The following is a 23,446-nucleotide window of genomic DNA, read 5'->3' as shown; positions in this document are numbered from 1 at the left end:
GGAGTAGGTACAATTTTAAATGACAACATTGAGTGATGCAGATGCAGCAAGAACAAGATCTAAAGCATCATGTATACGATTGCAATCGAAATTGTGATTTCAAAACAATGTAAAATAAGAACAACTGGTCTGAATGACTTAAAAAACTTAGCACTAATACTCCTTTTGGTTACATAAATTAATACATGAAGATGTTTTCCTCGTTAATGTTCTGCTTTAATGCAGTGATCCAAATGTCAGCACTTGTTGAGTTTTTCTGGAAAATTAGTTGTCTCCAAGTATTAAATCTTTTGAAAAGGAAAGACGATAGTGGGCTTTTCAGTTGTACAAATTCAGGCATGCTTTCTCAAGGGTTAAAGTAAGTCCCTGGCTTTCTTATAATTTTTTGAAGGCTTATACTGACTCGCAACACCACAAATTGCAACACTATAGCCAAAATAAATTTTCAACTTGAATCTTAATCCCTTCACGTACAGGCATTTGGGAACAAATTGGGATGATTACTGTTTGACATAGTCTGTGACCTCTCCTCAAATCTCTCTGAACTCCAATAAGTTATTGATTCTAGAGGACCGTTCCCGCCGGGACAACTTGATTTTCCGAAACATTCCTGAAGATTCTGACTATGAGTCTCCCTCCACCCTCAAATCCCAAATCACTCAATGCTGTTCCGATCACCTTGACATAAATATTTTACTTAGTGAGATTGACTGCTGTCACAGAATAGGTTCCAAAAGGAACTGTGGATGCATACTTTTCATAATAAAGTTGAATAAATTTAAACTCAAAAGCGAGATTCTAAAAAATGCCTCCAAACTCAAAAACAGCAACATATCTATCTCCGAAGATACTGACTTTGTAGTCAAATCTGGAGGGCCAGTCAAAAATTCCGAGACGAAGGCATTAAAGTAAAACTTATTCACAATTTTGCACTCATCAATAACACTAAAAATGTCTGGGATCACAATATTAATTAATGACATTCGCCCCATCCTCCCCCACTGACGCTCCTTCGAACTCTTCCTTTGCCCTCCCTCTCCTCCCATATCCCTTCGGTGTCCCTTTAGGCTACTCCCCCCAAGCAACCAGTCTTCATAACCTCCAAATTAAAAAATACCTTTCAATTTGGAACTATTAACACTTGCAGCCTGAAATTAAAACAGATTTTCTTGAATCATTCATACTCATCCATAATCCCCATTTTCTGGGAGTTACAGAATCATGGCTAAATAATACAATCTCGAATTCTGAAATTTCACCACCTGATTACAATGCTCTTCAAAAAGACAAACTCTCGGGGGATCTTACTTATTTTCAAAAACTCTATCCCTTTAACTGAAATTCTATTATATTCCGACCTCGAAATTGTTGAAGCTGAATGGCTTCAACCCAACTGTTCCCCACTTGCCATCTTTTCTGTCTATTTCCCTCCCTCTCCAGAATTCCACCTTTTTGAACTGGAAATTATTTTTGAAAAGTTTTCCTATACACATTCTATTATTATCTCCGGAGATTGGAATCTTCCTGGTATTGACTGAAAAAATATGGAATCCCTGTCCGGCAATCACAGAAATAGTTTCAGATATCTTTCTTAAATTTCACTTGGTCCAATTCATTTTAGAACCCACAAGAATCACCTTTTACTCCAGCTCTACCTTAGATCTTATCGCTACCTCCAATCGAATTTCAATCCTTTCTACTTTTATCTTTGAGGGCTGCTCCGACCATAAAATCCCAGTCATTAACTTTTCCCTCCTCCACTCTATCCCATCCTACAAACTCGCCCCTAAACACAATTTCAACAAGGAAAAAATTATCCACTTATGCAAAATATTCTTCGCTCTCACTTCAATGATTTCCTATCCATATCCTCTTCTAACAATATCCACACCCTCTGGACCTCTTTTAAATGTATTATAGACAAATTCTTAGCTACAGTTCCAATTAAAAAAGTTTCTAAGTATTTTTTTAATCCATGGATCACCAGGGACATTATTTATCTAAAGAGGAAAATCCGCCGTATCATTTTCAAATATAAAACCAACAAATCCAATTCACTCAAATCCGTAATTTCAGCCTCCACCCAAAACCTCACAGAAACCTCATTTTCGCCCAAAAGACCAGATGCCTCTCTTGTTCTCTACCCCATTACTTAAAAACTAATTCAACAATGGTCCCACTTCCCTCTCTCAGAAGTTCAAATAAATATACATCTTCTTCAGAGATGGCTGCCGAATTCAATTTAGCATTCTGCTCGGTTTTCTCAATAGACCCCCCCCCTCCCCAATACTCTTTTTTTGATTCTATCCACAATTCACCCCCAATATCTTTCTCCAAACAGGGTATACTAAAATTATTGAAAAAACTGAAACCCTATTCTGTTGGCCACGACGACATTCCAAATTCAATTCTTAAATTCTGTGCTGATGAAGTCGTCGACTATCTTTTAATCCTGTTCAACGTTTACTGCTTACACTAAATACTGCTATCCTCCCGAACGACTGGAAAATCAATAAAATTATTCCTATCCATAAATCGGGTCCACTTTCTAATCCCCTTAACTTAGGCCAATAGCAATAACCTCCTCTTGCTGTAAAATCTTCAAACATATTGTAGCACAAGAAATCTGTATACACTTGGACTCCATCAACTTTTATTCCCCCAACCAACATGGTTTTAGACAATCTCTACTACCTCTCAATTGGCCCTCTTCATCAACGACCTCTCAGGAGCCATTGATAAAAACCTACAAACTGATATAGTTTTCCTAGATTTCTCTAAAGCCTTTTATAAAGAGAAATGAATTACCTTTTTGGGTTAGATAATACAATTGAAAGCTGATGTAGATGAACCCAAAATTGCAAAAGAACCACTGCTATTTGCGTTTCGCAACTATGAAGTTCCTTCATATAGTTCCGAAATGCGTATAGCCATGGTTCCTTTGATAAAGTTCCCCATAATAAACTTCTCCTTAAACTCTCATTCCTTGGCCTTAACATACAATTACTTAATTGGGTAGAGGCTTTCCTAAAACATTGTAAAGTTTGTCCATTTTAACGATCATAACTCCCCATCCGCCCCCGTAAAGTCTGGGACCCCTCAAGGATCGGTCCTCTCCCAATTACTTTTTGTAATTTACATCAATAACCTTCCATAATCCCTCAACTGCACCACTAGATTATTTGCTGATGACCTGTAATTTACTGTATCATTCACCATCAATCTGATCAAGAACTTCTCCAACATAACCTGGCTTTTATCACGGACTGGTGTTCTTTATGGCAAATGGCAATCAATATCTCAAAAACGGTTCACATGAAAGTTACCTGTAAATTACTTCCTCTTGAATACTTGTACTCCATCAATAATTTAATGTTATCCCAAGTTTCTCAAATCAAATACCTTTGTGTCATAATCTCAGCCAACCTACGTTGGAACAAACATGTTGACTATGTTTACCAGAAGTGTCTTAACAAATTTTTCTTCCTCCACTGCAATCTTAAACACTCCACTCTGAATATCAGACTACTCTGTTACCAAACATATATCTCCCCCGTTCTTTCCTACGCCACTGAAATCTGGGACCCCTACACCCAGAGTAATAGACAAACTCGAATCAATCCAAAATAAATCCACCCAATATGCTCACGACTGCTGGTCATCTTTCGCTTCCGTGTCCGAACTTAAAAACGCACTTCATCTCCTCCCTCTCTCTACTCTTCGTTATACATATATTACTCTTCCCTCTCTCTACTCTTCGTTATACATATATTACTCTTCCCTCTCTCTACATTTCTCGATTAACATTTTTTAAAATTTTCCATGGTCAATTCAACATAGATACTTCTGGTATCTTAGCCAAACCATCCTACATCTCTAGAAAACTCGACCATTCCCTTAAATTAAAACCTATTTAGGTACCTTATAGGTTTAAAATTAAACCTATTTTTGCTTCCACTGACTGCTTTATATACAGCTTCTTTCCTCATACCATTGATGAATGGAACAAACTCCCAAGCTCTATTGTCGAATCTCCTCCCAGTCTATCACTAGTTTTTTGCCTAATATCAAACAATATCTTTGTCATTTTTAATCGCATCCTCTTGCATAGGCCTCAGGGCCAACAGTATTGTAAAAATAACATACTTTAGAGGAATTTTTGTTGTTTTCTCGGCTTTCACAGTACTTATACAAAAAAAATTACGGATCATCAGCCTCAAATATGTGAAGTAAGTGAAACTTATCCAAAAGAATTTAATGCTTAATTGATTTCAGCTGCTTTAAGTTATTTTTGAAATTTAAATTCCTCCTTTTTATTACCTAGAACCTAAATAAGTAACTTTTTCCTTAGAAATCGAATTCCACCACAATGAAATTTTGTTTTATGAATGCTAAATTCATGAAATCTGAAATTCCTTTATAACAAAATTTCGTTACAACAAAGTGATTTCTTCAGTCTCTTGTAGTTCGTTATAACAGGATTCGATTGTAGTAAAAATATACATTACAAGTGGTGGGGGGGGGGGGTCACTAGCAGGAATATAGAAAGAATGCAGAGGAAAAAAATATTTTGGTTATGGGTTTACAATAAAGCTTTGTGATGGTGAGGAAAGGGAAAAAAAAACACTGACAACTGGATTGAATTTATTCCATTACTTTACCGCACACCAACTCCGGTCATATTGTAACATGAGGGGGCCCCGCCAATAACTGATTGGAAGTCCAGCGGATTGTCGGCGGGGTTCTGCGCAGGATTATCATCGAACTCAAAATATGAAAATATTATTGTGCAATATTAAATTGTGATAAATGTTTGGAATATAATTGCATAGGAAGAATGTGCAATGTTTTACCTTCATGCCGTTTGTGGGCTGTGGACCACTTTTTGGTTAATAACTTCATGAGAATTTCAATGTGCAACAGGCCTATTGTTGCGCTACCCTGGTCAGGTCTTCAATGTTTACTCCTTCTATGTTGTCAACTTTCATGTGTCAAAAGCTGAAACAGTGTTTTTATTCCGTATGATATGTAAATCAGTTTTACTGTTCAGTATACTACGTTTTTACAAGCTATTGATTGTGTTGTCTGATTGGTTCTTGGAATGAGAAGTTTTCCCTTAAAAGCCACCAGCGTGCTGAAAAAGATCAAGATCTAAACACATCGTGATCAGCATTTAACAAGGCGTCTCGCCACGAGCAGGGTACATCACTATGTTCTCGTGAACCGACAGTCTAATATAGTTGGATGCAATGACCCAGGGCCACCAGGCTCTTATTCCTGTCAGTTGTAAGATGAGAGAGATGGAGCACTAACCTTCTCTTCGGGACACAGACTCCTCACTAAGACTTGGTCTTGTATGCCTCATGTGGAGAAGGGAGATCTCAGCTGGGACAACTGAGCAGAGCTGATGCCGACACAGAACCTCCACCACATGGGATACTGAGTAGGTGCCAACTCGAACCTCCACCACATGGGATACTGAGTAGGTGCCAACTCGAACCTCCACCACATGGGATACTGAGTAGGTGCCAACTCGAACCTAGATCACTTGGGATACTGAGTAGGTGCCAACTCGAACCTAGATCACTTGGGATACTGAGTAGGTGCCAACTCGAACCTCGATCACTTGGGATACAAGCTGGTGACATCCATACAGTTGAAGGAGATGCAGATGCGTAGATGCAATGAACTTTGTCTAACAGACTGACAGCTCAGTGAGATGAAAACAATTTAACGTGCAATAATTACTAAAGTTAAAAACACTAAAAAATGTTGTATTTATATATATATGTTTATTCCCTTTCAACTAATTAAAGTTTTAAAATATGTAAAAAAACTAATGTTGTAATAAATCTTATTAGTGGAAAGAAAACTGTAACTGTGTTTCATTGTTGTTATTCGCAAGAGCTAATTCTATGTTGGGGAAAGATAAAAACAGTATCCGGGATGTAACGATGGCTAAACAGTGTCGTTGCAATATATTGCCATATAGAAATTTTCAACCAAGTTAGGTGGGAAATAAAGCACTATCTATCTGTGGTCGCCCAAGGCTTGGTCGGTAAATAACATGTTCCTGATGTTCTTGCCCAGATTTGAACCCTTGGACCTTAATGATAATTTTCACAATGGAAGACAAGCATCTTACCACTGCAACACTCACATGCAGGCATCTCACTTCATCCTGACCACAGCGTCTTACTTGTATTGACATAATTTTTTCCAGAGAGAAACCAGGAGTTAAAATTTAATAACTAATCCAATTGGAATCCCCAGTCAGAGTAATATTGGTTTAATATATTTTTCCTTCAACAACTGTACCCATAGTGTGTTTGAAAAGTGTCATAATTTTGTTTATTCATGATTTTTGCCTTAACACTGTTTCTTTCTGATCATTTGTTATTAGAGTTATGCCAATTTTGATGGAAAATCATCATGACCTGCCAACAGATAAATTTCATTTTATTTGTTTGTAAATATAAAAAAATCAAATTTGAAAATAACCACCAAAAAACCATTTCAGAATTCTTTATGTAGTATATTCACTAGAAACTACTAAAAATAATTTTTTTAATGAAATTTCTTACCACAAGAGATCATTCGATCATTTGTACTCTTTTTTCGAATAAGTTTTAAGAAGCTTGTGAAGCAAGATGTCTGTCTTTGTAATAGCTGCAATGATGAAACTTCGAGGCACTTCAGCGGACTTGTCGAGCATAGCTTCTAAAAAAATGAAATTTAAAGATACAGATATGTGTCGTACTGAACACTACATTATCTAAAATGATAATAATCCAGAAATACTTTATGGGGAAAAATTTCATTCATCCTACAAGCAGCTTTCAGGAACAAATTAAGCTTGCCAGTTGTTTCATCATTGTATTACACTACCTGTCCAAAAAAAGTTTCAATGTATTTATTTCATTGCCCCCTTCCCCATGTAAGCTACAGGAGTAAGTGTAATGGCTGGAGTTTCTGTTGCTTTCGACTAGCTAAAAATTACCATGTGGGCATCTTCACTTCTAGGAAAATGATTGGTAAACTTGGAGATCTGAGTGCCCAGAGTGTAATCAAAGAATTCTTTATCATCTACAGTGACATCTTAGACTGTATAATTTCTGAAATAAAAGTACAGTAGTGGAGAAGTTTTGCCATGACTGCCCAAAAAAAAAAACATTGCCGCAAGATAAATGGTACATTACCCTGAAGAAAAATAGAAACTGACAACAGTGAGCAGACAACACTGCGCAGGAGTTATTTATGGTACCAGGACATCAAGTGTAACAGTTCACTTTGGCTAAATGCCTTCATAAAGCTGGGATATTCACCTGGTATCCCAAATAATACATCCCAGTGACTTTGCCTATTAGTTGTGTTTACACTGGTGTGATAAACATAAAGATTAGACATCTCATCTCAACTACGTCGCATTTTCTTTATAGATGAGAATCGCTTCAGTGTCAGGAGCAACTGGGGTGCCAGGTGAAGTGGAGATAGGTGGGGATACAGTTTCACCCAGTAACATCAGGGAAAATGGCCACTGCATTCTTGTCCAAGGAGACATAATGATCAATTGGCAGACAGTTTCACATTTTTGTAGAACATACTACAAAGATCACTATTGCCAACTATGTCTGTTTTGAGGTATCATTGTAGCAGACTTCATTGTTATATACAACAATGTGACACCACATTGGGCATTATACAGGGTAGGCAAAAAGTCTGTGTAGAAACTTTGAAAATTCATAAAATCCGAAAAAATAACTGAAATAAAAAACGGTTTGCGGGATTAGCATTGCTATATCACAGGATTTTTTTAAGACGGGAAAAAACCTCAAAAAACAGCCGATAGGTGGCACTGACGTACACAAGTCAAAGAAAAGATACGTAAATAACAAATAGACTGCCTCCAAATCATTTATTACAGCAGTATGTGTTCTACATGACCACCACCACAGGGGATAACACATTGCAGGCGAGTCACAAATCCAGCGACGGCAGAGTGCAGCTGGTCAGGATGTATACATGACACCTCTCGGCGGACCACATCTTTCAGTTCCGACAGACTGGATGAACTCGATTGATACACCCAGGATTTCAAATATCCCCATAACCAGAAGTCTGCTGGTGTCAAATCTGGAGACCAAGGAAGCCATGGGAACCTGCAATGCCTGCTAATGATTGTCCTCCCCGAAAGTCTGTATCAGGAATACCTTGACGTGAGTAGCAGTGTGACTAGTTGCTCTATCTTGCATAAACATGACGGTAGAAAGCACCTCTCTTTCACACAAACATGGCACAACCTTCTCGCACAGAAGCATTAAATAACGCTGCGCATTCACCGTACCGTTTTCCACCCATTTACTGGGCACCAAGTTTCAAAGGGTCCAATGATGAACGAACCTGTGACCCAACACCAGAATATCCCTTTTGGGGAATGCAATGGTTTCTGCGTGTGCTCACATGGATTAGATGTTGCCCAGATGTGACAGTTATGGGTATTAACATAACCATGAAGCAAAAAATGAGCTTTATCTGTCCACAAGATGTTAAAGACCCAGGTGGGTTCTGCTCAATTTTGGAGAAAACCCACCTCACAAATGCTTCCCTCTGTACAATATCCACTGGTAAAAGTTCATGGCATGACTGCAATCTGTATGGATACAGATCAACGATACCATGAAAAATATTGCGTACCAAGGATGGTGGTAAGCCCAAGCATCTGGCAGCTTCATGAGCACTGCTGGTCCCTGCAGCTGATTCGGAGGCTAACGCTTCCATTTCGGCTGCGACACAACAACACGCGACAAACGTGCCTTCCTTAAACATGGTTGTCAGGCTCTTACACGATCCTCCAGCATTCGTTTCCTCAAACTGCTGAACAACCTTTATGAGGCCTGTGGCTGTTAAAGGCCCTTTTCCAATCCTCACATTCTTCTGAACTCAGAACTCACGCAAGGCAGTGGTAGTTGATTCCTGGTTCATACAAAAAAATTTAACCAACAAAACTTTATCCTTTGCACCTAGCATACTTGTTCACATACTCGATTTATAACTATATTTCAGACTATATTCTACTGAACCTCCTACCTCTCCAATATACAATCAACTACTGATCTACAGATCAGTAGATATCACGTTACGGACATCTGGCAACCCTAGACCCCCCCCCCCCATGTTTTTGCCGTATTGGAGTTTCTCGGCACATGCGCTGAAACTTTACAAAACAAGCTCCCGGGCACGCCTGTGCAAGTTGAAGACACGTCCTGTGAATGCAAAACTACTGAACACACTATTGATCGATATTAAGCCGTGTGCACAATAGTCGAGTTGCACTGCAACACACAGCAATAGAGGGCTCGAAACAGAGCCAAGGAGCTGAACAATGTTGAATGGAACGGGATGTAAGTGATTGAGCAGTTAGTTTAATTGGTTTAACTATCCGCGCTGATAGTCAAAATCGGCAGTTTGCCGTCCCCATCACTGCGCAACACCAGACAGAGATGTGCATCAGAAGAAAATGATGTCTAAACAGAATGTGCATGAATGAGCCCATTTCTTTACTGATTGCATTATCGTGCACAGAAAAAACATATTGGTGCAGGTAAAACAAAAAAAATTAAAAGAAGCATTTCTTACATACGAGAGCCAAAACCTGGAATCCTGTGGCATGGTTTATTTCTTTTTCTTGACTGGGAGGCTCGGCTATACACATGGTTAATGAGAAATAAATTGGTAAAAATGAAATAATAAACCACACACGGCCCAGTTTGACCAATGTCAAGACCAGTCGGTTGAGAAACTCTGCACTAGACCGGGCCTTCATGAGGTCCACCTTTCCCTCTGACTCCAGTAAAAGGGAAAAAAATCACAACGGCCCCGACTAGACCAACCCAGAGGTCTCTTCCGAAGAACGGATTTCACATATTCCTTTTCCTATTCACATTTTTTGAAGTCCGATATTAGATGCTTGTCCTAAATGTAATGTCGTACGGCCTAAATGTAATGTCGCATGATAAATGGCAAATGAGTCTGATGTTTGTCTTTTCTTGAACTCTCTCATTCGGTCACATGTGTATACTGTATGTTTCACCATTGGCTATAGCTAGTCGGTAAAGATCAAGACGATTAAGAAAAAAAATGTATGATAATTATTAAAAAAACTTTCTTCCTTTGTGGGGGGGGGGGAGGAGAGAATTAGTGCCTTTTCACCTGGCTCCCACAAGGATAGGGCTGAAGTTCAGCACAATCACCATCATTGTTTGTTTCTCCATGCTATAAATTTACTACAGAGTCCCGCCCCGCAAAATATCTGGCTTGTGGACCCAACAAAGAGCAAACAGCTCTACTTAACTGTGCGGGAAAGGTCATGTCCTTTCTATGGAAAACTAATATTGTTCCCAAGAGGACTCCCAACTGTCCTGCCAGTCAAACCCCCCCCCCCCCACTCCTCTAGGAATTATCAGGATTCTGAGAACACTGCTTTAGGGAATATTACAGATGTTGAAAGGTCTGAACAAGCAAAGAAAGAAAAGTTTTTTTGTTCACCAGGATAAATAGTTTTTGCCCCACCCATATCATGTCTGCCCTGATGTAGGGTGACTACACATTAGCATTGATCTTTTCTGTTGCTACTCACCCATCCATCACTCAAGGGCAAAAAAAAAAAAAAAAAAAAAAAAAAATAGAAAAGAAACCTGCGAGAGAGAAGAAAGAAATATTGAAAGCCACAGCTTCTCTAAAGCCTAGATTTTAGGGGAAAAACCTCTGGAGAATTATGAAATCAGTGACCTTCACTCAAATTTTATGACTTTTTCGGACTTCCGTGACCTTTTCCTCATTCTGCGACAGTAGACACCCTGGGATAGCTTATTCATTTCTCATTCAAATCCTCAAATACAATAGATTTTGCTATTCAAACTATGTCTTGCAATTTGCAAGCTTTTTATGATTAAAATCATTACAATCAAACTCCTGGCCAAACTTCACAGATTGTGATATTCTAAATTATTGCAAAATCCTGTTATATCAAAAACGTATGAAGTGTGATTGTGAAAAACAGGGGATACTATACTGACTGTTTTTATGGTCCCACACAACTTTGTTATATCCAGATCCAACTAAAGTATGAAAATATATAACAGTTCAGATTTTAATAATTTTATTTTAATACTAACATCAGTCAATTTCAAGCAGTAATCAGTATGCGATAGAATAACTGCATCCAGTTGCTCTATTCCACTTGAGAAAGGCTCAGGGCTACAGCCAAGGCTATTTGTTGAAGGATCTTCAGTATCAAAGTAACGCAAGTAAGCCATATTGGAAACAGTCCTTGTCTCCATCATACTATAAAACACAAAAAAGAGATAAGAGTTGTGCATGAAAAAGTATATTTGCTTAAACATTTGAGCATGACTAAAAAAGTCCCGATTTGAACCCTATGGCAGCTAACAAATTTCAAATAAAAATAGTGAAATGGAAATAAGTTAATTCTCGGTAATTACACTTAACGTAAACCGTATGGACAAGTGTTAACTAGCTAGTGCTAGTTAAAATAGAAATATAGAATAGAGGGAATATTTAAAATTATTATTTTCAGATATATTTAAAATTTGATAGTTTGGAGTATTTAAATTTGATTTTTGGATTTAACTATTTAGAACAGTAGGTCAGGCGCCGATAGCAGGCGACAGTAACCGATGTACTATAGTACAGCAAACAAATAATTGAATAATAGGAACGTAAATAAGAATGGTTGTCTATAGATGGTAGACATGTTTCTTGAGGGTTTAAAGTAAGTGGCATCATGTCGATGGAAGAAGCTTTGTCCAAGCGGTGGGAACATAGTCCCAATTAAAAGAAATACAATCACAGACCGATGTAAATAGATGGGCAATCGCCATTCATTAGGGAATCTCTTAGTTACCGTTACAAAGCATCTGGTCGGTTGTACTTCAGGGGTGCCCTAGGCAAAAGGGATCGTCCGAGGAGTGTTTTCTTGGAGAAAAAGCGGGGAATCATAGAAAATGAAGGGGACCAACGAATGAATAGACAAATTTCAAGATTGAGAATAGATGACGGCCATTTAAGTAGAAGTAGAATCCCTTTATTTAGGGGATGCAATTAAAGTATAACACAGGATCTAAAATGCCTAGTGTTAGTCATGGGAAGCTTCAATGTAGGTTGAAGGTTAGGCCATGGCCGTTGGGGTTCTCAGGGTCCTGAAGGGAGAGTTGCTGGGACAAAGAAATTAGTACGATGGATCGGCAGTGGCCAATCTTATGAATAAGCCTTCAAGAAACGAAGAGAAACTTAGAGATGAGGGGTAAAATATCAAATCAAATTAAATGGGTGGAGTTTTCCAAGGGACTGGGACGTCCGAAATGAAATCTTAAATGGATGAGAAAATCTGGATACGGGGAGTTAGAGAAAAAGGAAGCTTGAGAAGAGAAGCAAACATGAGGAGTGAAGCCAGAAAGTATAATCAGGACCATAGTGTGTGAAGCTCGGGTAATCGAGGCTCAAGACGCAATGCTGCTAAGGGGCTAAAGACTGGAGAAAGGTCTCTCTGCAACTTGGTGAGTGATGCATGGATTATATTCTCTCTCCCATATGTGACATATAGTGTAGGCATTGGTAATTAATTGTTTTGGGGGCGAACTGAGGTGTAATGGAAAATCACGGGTCATATAATGTTCAGGGCCAAGAGCTTAATTGTTTTGGGGGCCAACCGAAGATTTTGTTAAGTATTTTTGAATGAAGTTGTATTAATTTCTTTTAATAAGGATGGTAATATGAGAAATACAGATTGCATTAATTCAATTAACTACAGTGTAAATAAACTAATTAACTTCCAACATCTCGTGTATGACTACTTGTGTAAACTTTGCCTGGGTTATACTTTATATATACACAACACAATCAACACCGGCAACGGTATTCGCTTACGTACTTACGCGAATGGCCTCAAACCTGAACGGGCTGACACAAGGACACCAGAAGTCAAAAATGATTGGTGTTGCTCAACATTTGTGAGACATTTCTCTGTATGGGTCATAACAATAACATATATTTCACATCGACCATAAGTCCTTTTTTTGAAGTAGAATGTCAGTTTTTTTTTGTCCTGAATCCGATTTCATTGATGAGGGTAATTCCACCTACTTCTGTAGGAAAAAATTAGATTTTCGCCTCAGTAAAATATGGTATACCTATGGGTATCTGCTCCAAGATGATAAAAAATTTAAAGTATTTATTTATTTTTTGAATAAATTAAAATATCAGCAGAAGTCGCATGTAACCTTTTTATGCATTTTGGTTTATTTTAAAGCCTTTTTCACACACACACACAAGGTTAGTGATTCAAAATTTCTCTGGGCGAGATACCCTCGGCCTCTCCCACAAAGTTTGGTTCTGCACACGTCCCTGAGTCTGCATACAGTATATGTAGGTCAATTAATGTTATACATATGCTCAAATACATGAGTGTATACATATATGTGAGCAGGGCTTAACAAATCAGAAAAAAATTTAGGTGGCAAGATTTTTCCTCCAACAAAATCTGTTTAAAAATGTGTATTCTTTGACTTGTCCAGGCCGAATTTCCATGCTATCAGACAAGTCGACATAATTTTTGATAATTCTGTACTGTCCTCTGTGACTTCAATTTAGTTATCAGTTATCATTCATAAAAAGATTAGGTGACTTCTTAGTCACCATGGTGACGTAGTGCCTGGGATTTGTCAATCCCTGTATATGAGTGATTTTTCAATCACATTATTTTGAACCAAAATTTTTCAACACAGAAAAAAGGTTCATTTTTTGAACCAAATCTTATAGTTACTCCTATGCAAGAAGACACTCTGAAATATAAGTGTTTTTTTTTCCCTCAAAAAGCTTAACTGTGTTTTTCTTCGATTGGAAATAAAAGTTAAGTTGACTGAATTAAGCAATGATAAAAAGACACAATAAAAGCATAATAAAATAATATATAATAACAATAAATAACTGAATTAATAACATTTGAGAAATAACATGAGAGATAACTAAAATACATGCGCCAAAGGATGCTGTGACCTACTAGATTGGATCTGATACTATTATTTTTCAAAAGTATGCATGCAAATATAGAAGGCTGTAAGCCAGGTGTCTGCAACAAATAGCCCAAGGGCCACATTTGGCCCTCAAAGCTTTTCATCATGGCCCGCCAATAATTTTCGGAAAATGGTTGACATTGGAAAATATTGATAAATGATTATTTTTAGAATTGATGAAAGAAATACTTTTGGAATTGATGAAAGAAATACTTTTGAAATTGATGAAAGAAATACTTTTGGAATTTATGAAAGAAATACTTTTGGAATTTATGAAAGAAATACTTTTGGAATTGATGAAAGAAATACTTTTGGAATTGATGAAAGAAATACTTTTGGAATTGATGAAAGAAATACTTTTGGAATTGATGAAAGAAATACTTTTGGAATTGATGAAAGAAATACTTTTGGAATTGATGAAAGAAACAATATCAAAGTTGATATAGGAAATTATTCTAGAATAAATGAAAGAAATAATTCCACAGAATTGGCAAAAATTCAGATTTACTGAAAGAAATTAATTTTTGAAACACATAATTTCAAAATTGGTGAAAGAAATAACTTATAAATCAATAAGAGAAATAATTTTGTAATCAAAAGTATAATTGCATAATTATTGAAAGAGAAATGATTTCAAGATATTTTGAAAAGGAAAATAATTTCAGAATTACCAAAATAAAAAATTAAGGAATCATTTAAAAAGATTTTTAGATTAAATTTAATCTCAACTAATTATTTTAATCCTAAATTAATCATACTTTTTCAGAACTAGTGAAAAAATGATTTCAGAATTAATCAAAATTGATAATTAATAAAAGAAATAATTTCAGAACAAATAGAAGTCCAATTATTTTTCTCCGGATTTAATTTGGGTCCTATTGGCCCCTTCTATTAAGATGTCACTAAATTACAAAATTTGGCAGCCTGCGGGCTTCATGGGAAGTTTAAATTGACATGCCGTGTCTGAAAAATTGAAGACTCCTGCTGTAAGCTGTAACTTCTAGCTAAGTATGCAACCCCAAGAACAACATTTTAACTAAGGGCCTATGTTTCAAGGCAGCTCTTAATAGAACCAGGACAATTAGGGGATAACAGGAATGTAGTAAAACTAACTAAACTCAAGAACCTAGGGGTCCGGAGGTAGACTTGGAAGTCTGGGGGGGGGGCACGATGATGTCAATTCATATATACATTTGATAAGTCAACTCCACCTTTGACGCTGGGGCAATGCCTCTCACTTTCCCCCGTATCTCCGCCCGTGCCGGAGACTGATCTAATTTGTAAAAAACATTTTCACTATAAATTAGGATTGGGCGATATTGAAAATTTTATATCACGATACATTGCCAATCTTACATTGACACCCCAAAGCAGAATGTGCCAAAATCTGCGATGTACGTCGCAGAACAATTAGCGCTACTGCAGAACAATTCGGAAGAATTTTAAGAAAAAGTGCAGAAAACACTATTACATGTATGGGGATTTTTACTGCAAAACATTTCCAGTCAGCCAAGGGCTTGTCGCAGAATAATGCTGAACATTCTGCTTTGGGGCATTGATATAATGATACATTGATATATGCAGGGCTCCCACTCAAAAAATTAGAAAAAGTAGGATGTGAGTAATTAAAAAAGTAAGTCTATATACACCTAAGACCACAAAATCAGCCTTAAGAAAAAAAATTTTTTTTTTTTTACTTTTTCTTTAAAAATTTAAAATTAAATTATTTTTTATATCACCATTTTAGTATCTTATAGCCAAGCTCGTATATTCGAGCCAAAGCAAAATGACAGAAACAATTGATAACAAAATAATTTTGTGTCGTAACATTGTATTAGCACAACCGCAGATAATTTTTTTCTCTACTTTTCAAAATATATTGGTATACAGTCAAACCTATCTCGAAACTTTCGGGACCAAAAAAAATTTCAAGATAGAGCTTTTGAGAAAGTTTGTTTTGAGTGAGAACGGAAAAATATGCCATAAATGGCAAAAAACTCGATTGATGAAAACTAAAAATACAGTACTATATGTTACTACATGCTAATGAAGTTATTGGTCAAGTTACACAATCAATGTTCAATCACACTATGCAAATACACTGATATAAATTTGATTTTTTTTTGTATAATTCAAATTTTATTTACACACTTTATTTAAAATAATCCATAAGCTTGGATCGATGCATATTTTTTGCTCTTTGAACCTTCACAAATTCATCTATACTAGCAAGAACTGAAAATATTTTGAGCCCTATCATCTCAGTTTGCTCTAGAAAATGTGTTCATTTCCACAAAAATCTGAAAATAAAATTTCTAGCTTTAAGTGTTTTTAGTAATGCCCTAATGCTCTGAAATTTCATCTTCAGCATTGTTCTGAGAACAACTGCACTTCAACTGAACCACCAGCAGGGGCAGCTTAAGCGAGGGTGCAAGGAATGCGGCACACCCGGGCAGCAGGTTGTAAGGGGCGGCAGCATAAACTTTACTTAAGACCCCAAAATTGAACAGTAAAAATTCACATGACATCACACTTTTGAGTCATACTGTACCTCAACAATGGAAACGTTGAGAAAATAGACAAAGCCTCTGATCATAATACCAGAAACAAGAATGTAAGTTATCTGGGAGGCTCAAGACAAAATCTGTACCCGTGTGGGACTTATTTTCTGTGCCTCCTACCTATTGCTCCCACCTCCTGCATCAGGGCCCCTAGGCTGGAATCTTTTGTGGGGCCCATGCCAGAATTTTCCATTGGGCCCCTTCTACAGTTAATTTATAGTGAAAAAAAATTATAAGGGTTTAGTCCCGGGCCTCAAGCTGGAGCCATGTCAGCTCTACCCTTGGAAGGTCATGCCCTCCCTCACAATTTATCCAAACAATTCCTAACAAAAAAAATTTTTCACTCTTTCATTTCTGATTTTGCACGCCTCCAGAGCCAACACTGTTTTTTTTTGGCCAATGGAACTTTTTTTTTACCCATTCATCTCAGATTTAGCATCCTCTTGTGTGTGGCCACAATGGGTCGCATGGTCAAATGCTGCCCCTGTACTCTATTACAAGGGGCATGTGTGCATTTTGGTTCCCTCATCCATGGCCGCCACAAGAGCCCGGGACAATTATGTTGGTTTTCATGTTTTTGCTCGATCAAATTCCATATTGAGTGGATATTTAAATGTAAGTACTGCGTCGAGTGATGTAGTGAGATTGTGTAAAAAAGGATTGTGTGAACTCCGATCAGATGGAGACCAATACGGGTATGTCGATTGATAAGGATTTTTTCCCTTTCAGTTTTCAGTAGAGCTTAAGGATTTGAAATAAATAGATGTGTTACTTTAGTATGTGAAAAAATTTGTGTAGTTATTTGAATTGAATTTTTTTTAAACAATTTTTTTTTCTCATAATTTTTTGGCTTTTTCACGCAATAAATTAACTATAGAAGGGGCCTGTGAAAGATCCCAGCCTAGGGGCCCTGCTCTAGGATGGAGGCCCATACCCTCACTCAGAATATGTTCCACAATAGCCAAATGAAGGCAAAGGAAAAATTTGGCCTTTCACTTGTACGGCCCCTGGAATACCAGAAACACCTTTGAAAAAATTTTAATATATAAATAAATTATCCCATTAAATATCATCTTTACAGGATAAGTGATAATGGCTCACAAAAATAAGTGCTCTTTCAAGGATTAAGTTATCTGGAATTATTAAGAATGGTAAAATAATTCTAGAACAAAAAAAATTCTACTTCAAAAGCGGGATGTATGGTCATGCACATTTTGCACGGTAAGCAATGATGTGCGGCTTTCTTCTGAAAAAAAATTAGGTTTATCTCAAGGTGCCCTTCACTGAAGCCCTATCAGCCTCCTGGCAGGGTCGCCATTAGGGGTGACACATGAGGCTTTGCACCTGGGTGGCAGGTAAGCTCGAGCCGCCCCTGACCACCAGATCTAATCCTTCGTCACTGAGATGACTGATTCCAAATTTGCAGCTTTCTTGAAGCAATACTAAATTGTCTATTGGCTGACTCCCTAATAAATATATTTCTATAAGGTATACCTTTCATACATTCCTTTTGGTTGTCATTTTCAGGAGATTGTTTCTCAGTTATATCAAGGGTAGGTGATAAAGGTATGTTTAGTTTAATCGACATATTAGGTTCAAACAATTTTATCAATCTCTCAATATAATTATATTGATGCATTCTAATATTTTTCTCATTCACATCAAATTGCAATCCCAACAATGGACAAAATTATTTAACATCAAATAACAATTTGATTTTACTTTTTACCATATACAAGTAATATTCATTTTCAGCAAATAATAAAAGGTCAACATATACAATCACTACAGCATAATTTGCCATACAATAAACATAATTTGTACTCGTGAATTTTTAAAACCCAAAAATTAGTTTTCAGTTTCTCATCCAGTTCTTGGAACCACATTCTACCACTTTGAAGTAGTCCATCTATTCAGTTTGTACACAGACTACTCTTTACCTTCCACTATGAATCGTGGAGGTTGCTGTACATAAATCTCGTGCAATTTCCTGTACAAATAAGCATTCTTGACATCCAATTGGAGATGCATCCAGCTGAGCATAATCAAACATACGATCAGAGGTCTAATTACAGTGAAGTCAACTACTGGACTGAAAGTTTCTTGAAAGTCATATCCTATACGTTGATGATTACCGAGAATGACTAGTCTTGCCTTGAATCTAGCAATATCTCCTTTATATAGCATCCTTTTCCACGTTATATACCCATTTTGCTCAGAGTATTCTCTTTTCTTTGGGCAAAGGTATTAACTCCCATACTTTTCTTTCATTAAATGAGTCTATTTCTTCAAACATTGCTTTATTCCACTCAACATTCTGCGAAGATTTCTGAGCATGTATATAATGTTGAGGAATGTCAATATCTGTTTGAAATAGTTGGAAGTTCTTCATTTCTTTGAAGACATTAATGAAGCTTGGTTGCTTTCATTTATCTGCAAGTTATCTTGACTACTGTCACTGCTAAACATATTTTTAGGTTGTTCCTTCCTACACATTAGTGGGCTTCCATTCAAAATCTTCAGAATTGTAATCTATTCCTTTTTTTTCACAATATTTCTCCATTTCTACTTTACTTCTGATTCTAGGTTCACCTGTTAAGGGATAATAATAAACATCAACTCTTCCCTTTGTCAAGGTCTCCTTCTTAGTGAATGTTATGGGTCTAGTATTACTAGTACCGGGAGCATCATCACTCACTGTGATGTCATCCTTCTGTTCTTGGTATGGAACGTCCTCATACAAATATAACTTTAACCAATTGAACACATTCCAATCTGAATTGTGTTTTGTGGGGTTCTCTCCATTCCCATTTGCTTTTCATTAAAAGTACCTTTTTTGGTTTCAATGACTCTCCCTTCATTCGGATACCATACTCTATAACCTTTTGTAAATACTGCATATCCTGCTAAGATACCAACTTTGGCTTTAGGCTGCAGTTCATGATGTTTTTGTCTTGGTACATGCACATATGCTATGCATCCTATCCGTTTGAAGTAACTGACATTTCGTTTTCCCCAAACCACCTGAAATATGGAGTTTCATTAGTTATGGAATGCAACACTATTTTTCTAATAATTAACAGTCATAACTAATTCTGCCGACAATTCTGATGCAGGGTGTCTACCAAATACAAAAAGCAAAATTCTGTGACTTTTTGGTGACTTCCCTCTGACCTTTTCTCATTTACAGGGATCCCACTCAAAAAATTAAAAAAAGTAAGATGGGGAGGGTACCCCTCTAAGAGAACATATATATAATTATAGCATAATAAAAAATCCCTGGAATTTTATTTTTTGAAAAAATTTAAAATTCAATTTTTTTTTTACAGCACTATTTCAATATCCTGCAAGATTGACTCGAGCCAAAGTAAAATGACAAAAATGACATGTTACAAAAACAATTTTTTGCCAAAATAAGGTCTTGGCAACCACAGATAATACTTTTCTGCTCTCCTAAACACAATATATATTACATTCTTTTTTGGGAGTCTTTCACAGTCCAGTCTGTCAACTCTCTTCGACAATACCCACAGCAAATTATGAAGATATGTAAGTTTTTAAGAATTATACTCTTTTGATACCACTTCCAAAAGCATAGTGCAAAAAGCGTAAATTACAAAAGCTCCGATATAAATAAGTCAAGATGGACCAGACGGTTTCACTGCATTGTCAATCTCTTTTAAAAAGGATTTGTTTAAATTTTAGTGTTCAATGCCAGTGTAATCGTTTTTGACAAATGAAGCACTTTTATTTCTAGCTCTTTACTTGAGCATTGTAAATATTGTTCTTGCCTCTGCATGCCCTAAAAGTACAGAAGACGATTCAATGCTATTGGATATCATTAGTCATAAAACCTAGAATAGGTCTATTTACCCAATTGCTTTGTTATGCAAACTGTTGTTTCACTTATACATAAAATGTGCACCATAATTTTGAACGATGAATGTTAATCAAGCCACATAAGCACTCCCTTGCAAAAGCATAAGTGACCATGAAGTAGTAAATACAAAAAATTTTTTCAACCAGGCCGAATTTTTTAACGACTTCTCTACTTAAAGAACCCTCAAAAACAAAAAAAATGAAAAATTACTAAACCACTAAATGGTCCACATACATCCCGTCCCCTAATAAACGTAAAAACAATGCAATTTCTGCTTTGGCAGAATCATTAATTGCAATCTACGACATCTTTATTATTTGGCACCATGCCCACGATTCCCTCCTCAATTAAAATCAACTATATGAATTTTGTTGATAGGATTTCATTGGAAAAGTATGACAAAAACTAGAAAGAAGGACATTTTACCAAAGAGTAGGACGAGCAAAGCCCTGGATTTGACAAAATGAGCCATGCTGGAATGTTTTCTTATATCAGTGGTATCCAACTGTGAGTAGCGACCACCTGGAGGGGTTTGGGTTAATAAAATAAAGGGTCTTAATGAAAGAGGGAACGTAAGTGAATTTACAAAAAAAACTTTTTTTTTTAATTTAAAAAAAATTATAACTTTAAAGTTGATTAAATTACAACACCCCATAAAAATTGAACTCAAGGGCTCAAACCACATAAGCTGCCCCCCCCCCCCGCAAAAGCACAAGTGGACACAGGTTGTTTCCCTAACAAGGTGGAGGGACTAATGTCCACCTTCTGCTCTTCTACCTAAGCCAACAATTTTTTTTTAATGTGGGAGCAGCGATCATATTTTTGTCCTCACCCCTATCTCCCACCCATGGCTTCAACCAACTTGATGAAATCGCCTCAGCCCTCAGCAAATCAATCGAATATTCAATGCAATCAATTCCTGCATATGCCCTTGCAGGTCGTATATACGTACACCGAGCAACCCTAGATCCTCCCCCACCCCTCAATGTTTTTGTCTTATCAGAGCTCTTCGCCACCTATGACAAAACTTTCCAAAGCAAGCTACGTGGGCGCACCCGCACTCGTTGAAAATGCGTCCTACGAATGCAAACTATTGAACACACTACTGATCGACATTAAGCTGTGTACACGATGGCTGCGTTGCACTGCAATGTATAGCAATATTGATCTGATAACCCACGACCTGAACGACTTTGAATGGAGCAGTTTGTTCAGTTTGTTCAACGATCAGCGCAGACTGTCGAAATTGGCTATTTGCCATCAGAATCAACGCGCATCACCAGACAGGGATGTGCATCAGAAGAAAACGCTATCTAAATAGAATGTGCACAAATGAGTCCATTTCTTTACTGATTGTATAGCAAAATTGTTATCGGCTAACCCTGGGCATTCTTGCATCCATTAATTAAGTCAAGGCAAATTTAAGAAAAATATTGGCAATTTTCAGATTGTCATTTATTTGTATACAATGATTACTTATTTGTATACTTATGATTACATTTCTCAATATTAAATTATATTGACCATGATCTCAACATGACAAAGGAGCAGTCTCACCAAATTTGTCGACGACTTTCCTAATTGCGAGGAGAAATCGCCATGTTTTTCTTTGGAGAGTCAGACTATGATCGTGAAGAACAGTCTATATCCACTGGGGAGAGAGGTATACCACTGTTGAAGATCAACACACAGTTTGTTAGAACATTAGTAGCAGGAATACAGCAAATCATCGGAAGATCTCAATGAACTATGATGATGAAGATGATGATGGCCATTATTACTTGTAGATAGTTCCAAGCGAACCATGGGATGTCATTTTGTTGTCAAGGAGTCACTATTACATCACGACCAGATATATCGCACTAACATCAACCACGTCATCACCACAAGAATGTTATGTAGACATAGATGAACTATGCGTGAGAAATTAACACCAACTACCTGGACCACAGCTGGAATAGTACAAAACACTATGGTTAATAAACGATCACAATGTCACATGTTGGTCGACTAAGATGAAGAGCTTCCTGCTCAACACTCAGGACTGCTTACTAGCAAAGCTGGACGAACGAAGAATGAAAGAATGCCTCGTTTACCCTTCAGCCCGGAGTATTTATCACGATGGTGAACAGGTTTATTTTTGGATGAATCAGAGTACAGTAGGCTTTCGGCGCAAGAAGAAAGTGATGTCGTCACTCAATGGATTTGCATATGGATACGTGGATTGAATAATTCCGAACGCTATTATTTTTCTGGGTGGCAACAACTGAACAAGATGAGGAGTTGATCAAACCTCTCCACAATGTTTACCCTGATATTACATTTTGAGGTCATGTAATTTTACTATGATGACAGATCAGAAGCCCGCGGATACCTCCGCCCGTGATACAAGGTATTTAGAAATATACAGCATACAACTATATATACATTAACATAGCAAAATATCATAATATATTACACATAAATAATAATTATACAATTATAAATCCTGTAACTTGACCAGGTCCTCTCTCAGGGGACCATGGTATGGAACATAAAAGCCTGTAGGGGCGATATGCTACAATTGCATCACTGTGTGCAGACAAAATGTATTGGAGCAGGTTAAATAAAAAAATTAAAAGAAACGTCTTATATATGACATGAATGTTGCTCTCCACTTGTTAATACAAGATATGCAGAAGACTGGATGTTGTGAAGATATTTATTATTTGAGATGTTAATTTTTTAAGGAAGGAAACGACTCATCTCTGCCTCTACCGGGAGTCGAACCCGGGTCCCTCGATTGCCGGACGAGTGCTCTGACTACTAAGCTACAGAGGAGATAGAGATTTTCCTTCGCTAGAGCGTATATATGCCGAACGGAACCGTGCAATGGACGGTGAACCGATCAGCTAATAGCTCATGGACGACGAGCC

At 37.1% G+C, this 23,446-nt stretch overlaps 1 protein-coding gene across 5 annotated transcripts in view; it reads right to left on the bottom strand.

Annotated features, from left to right (window-relative positions):
* LOC149080571 (rho family-interacting cell polarization regulator 2-like) overlaps positions 1 to 23,446 on the bottom strand; it is a 185,943-nt gene that overhangs the window by 57,498 nt on the left and 104,999 nt on the right. For all 5 annotated transcript variants that reach the window (XM_089239709.1, XM_089239708.1, XM_089239707.1 and 2 more), the window contains 2 exons: positions 11,175 to 11,343; positions 6,585 to 6,720 (listed from right to left, as the gene is read on the bottom strand). In XM_089239709.1, the coding sequence (XP_089095835.1) occupies positions 6,585 to 6,720; positions 11,175 to 11,343 (305 nt within the window). The remainder of the gene's footprint in view (positions 1 to 6,584; positions 6,721 to 11,174; positions 11,344 to 23,446) is intronic.

The sequence above is a fragment of the Pholcus phalangioides genome, unplaced genomic scaffold (assembly GCF_987345545.1).
Source record: "Pholcus phalangioides strain wild (caught in Gottingen) unplaced genomic scaffold, Ppha-v1.0 ptg000011l_1, whole genome shotgun sequence".
In the NCBI taxonomy this organism is placed as follows: Eukaryota; Metazoa; Arthropoda; class Arachnida; order Araneae; family Pholcidae; genus Pholcus; species Pholcus phalangioides.
Note: the sequence above shows the minus strand (reverse complement) of the source record. Positions and strands in the feature narration are given on the sequence as shown.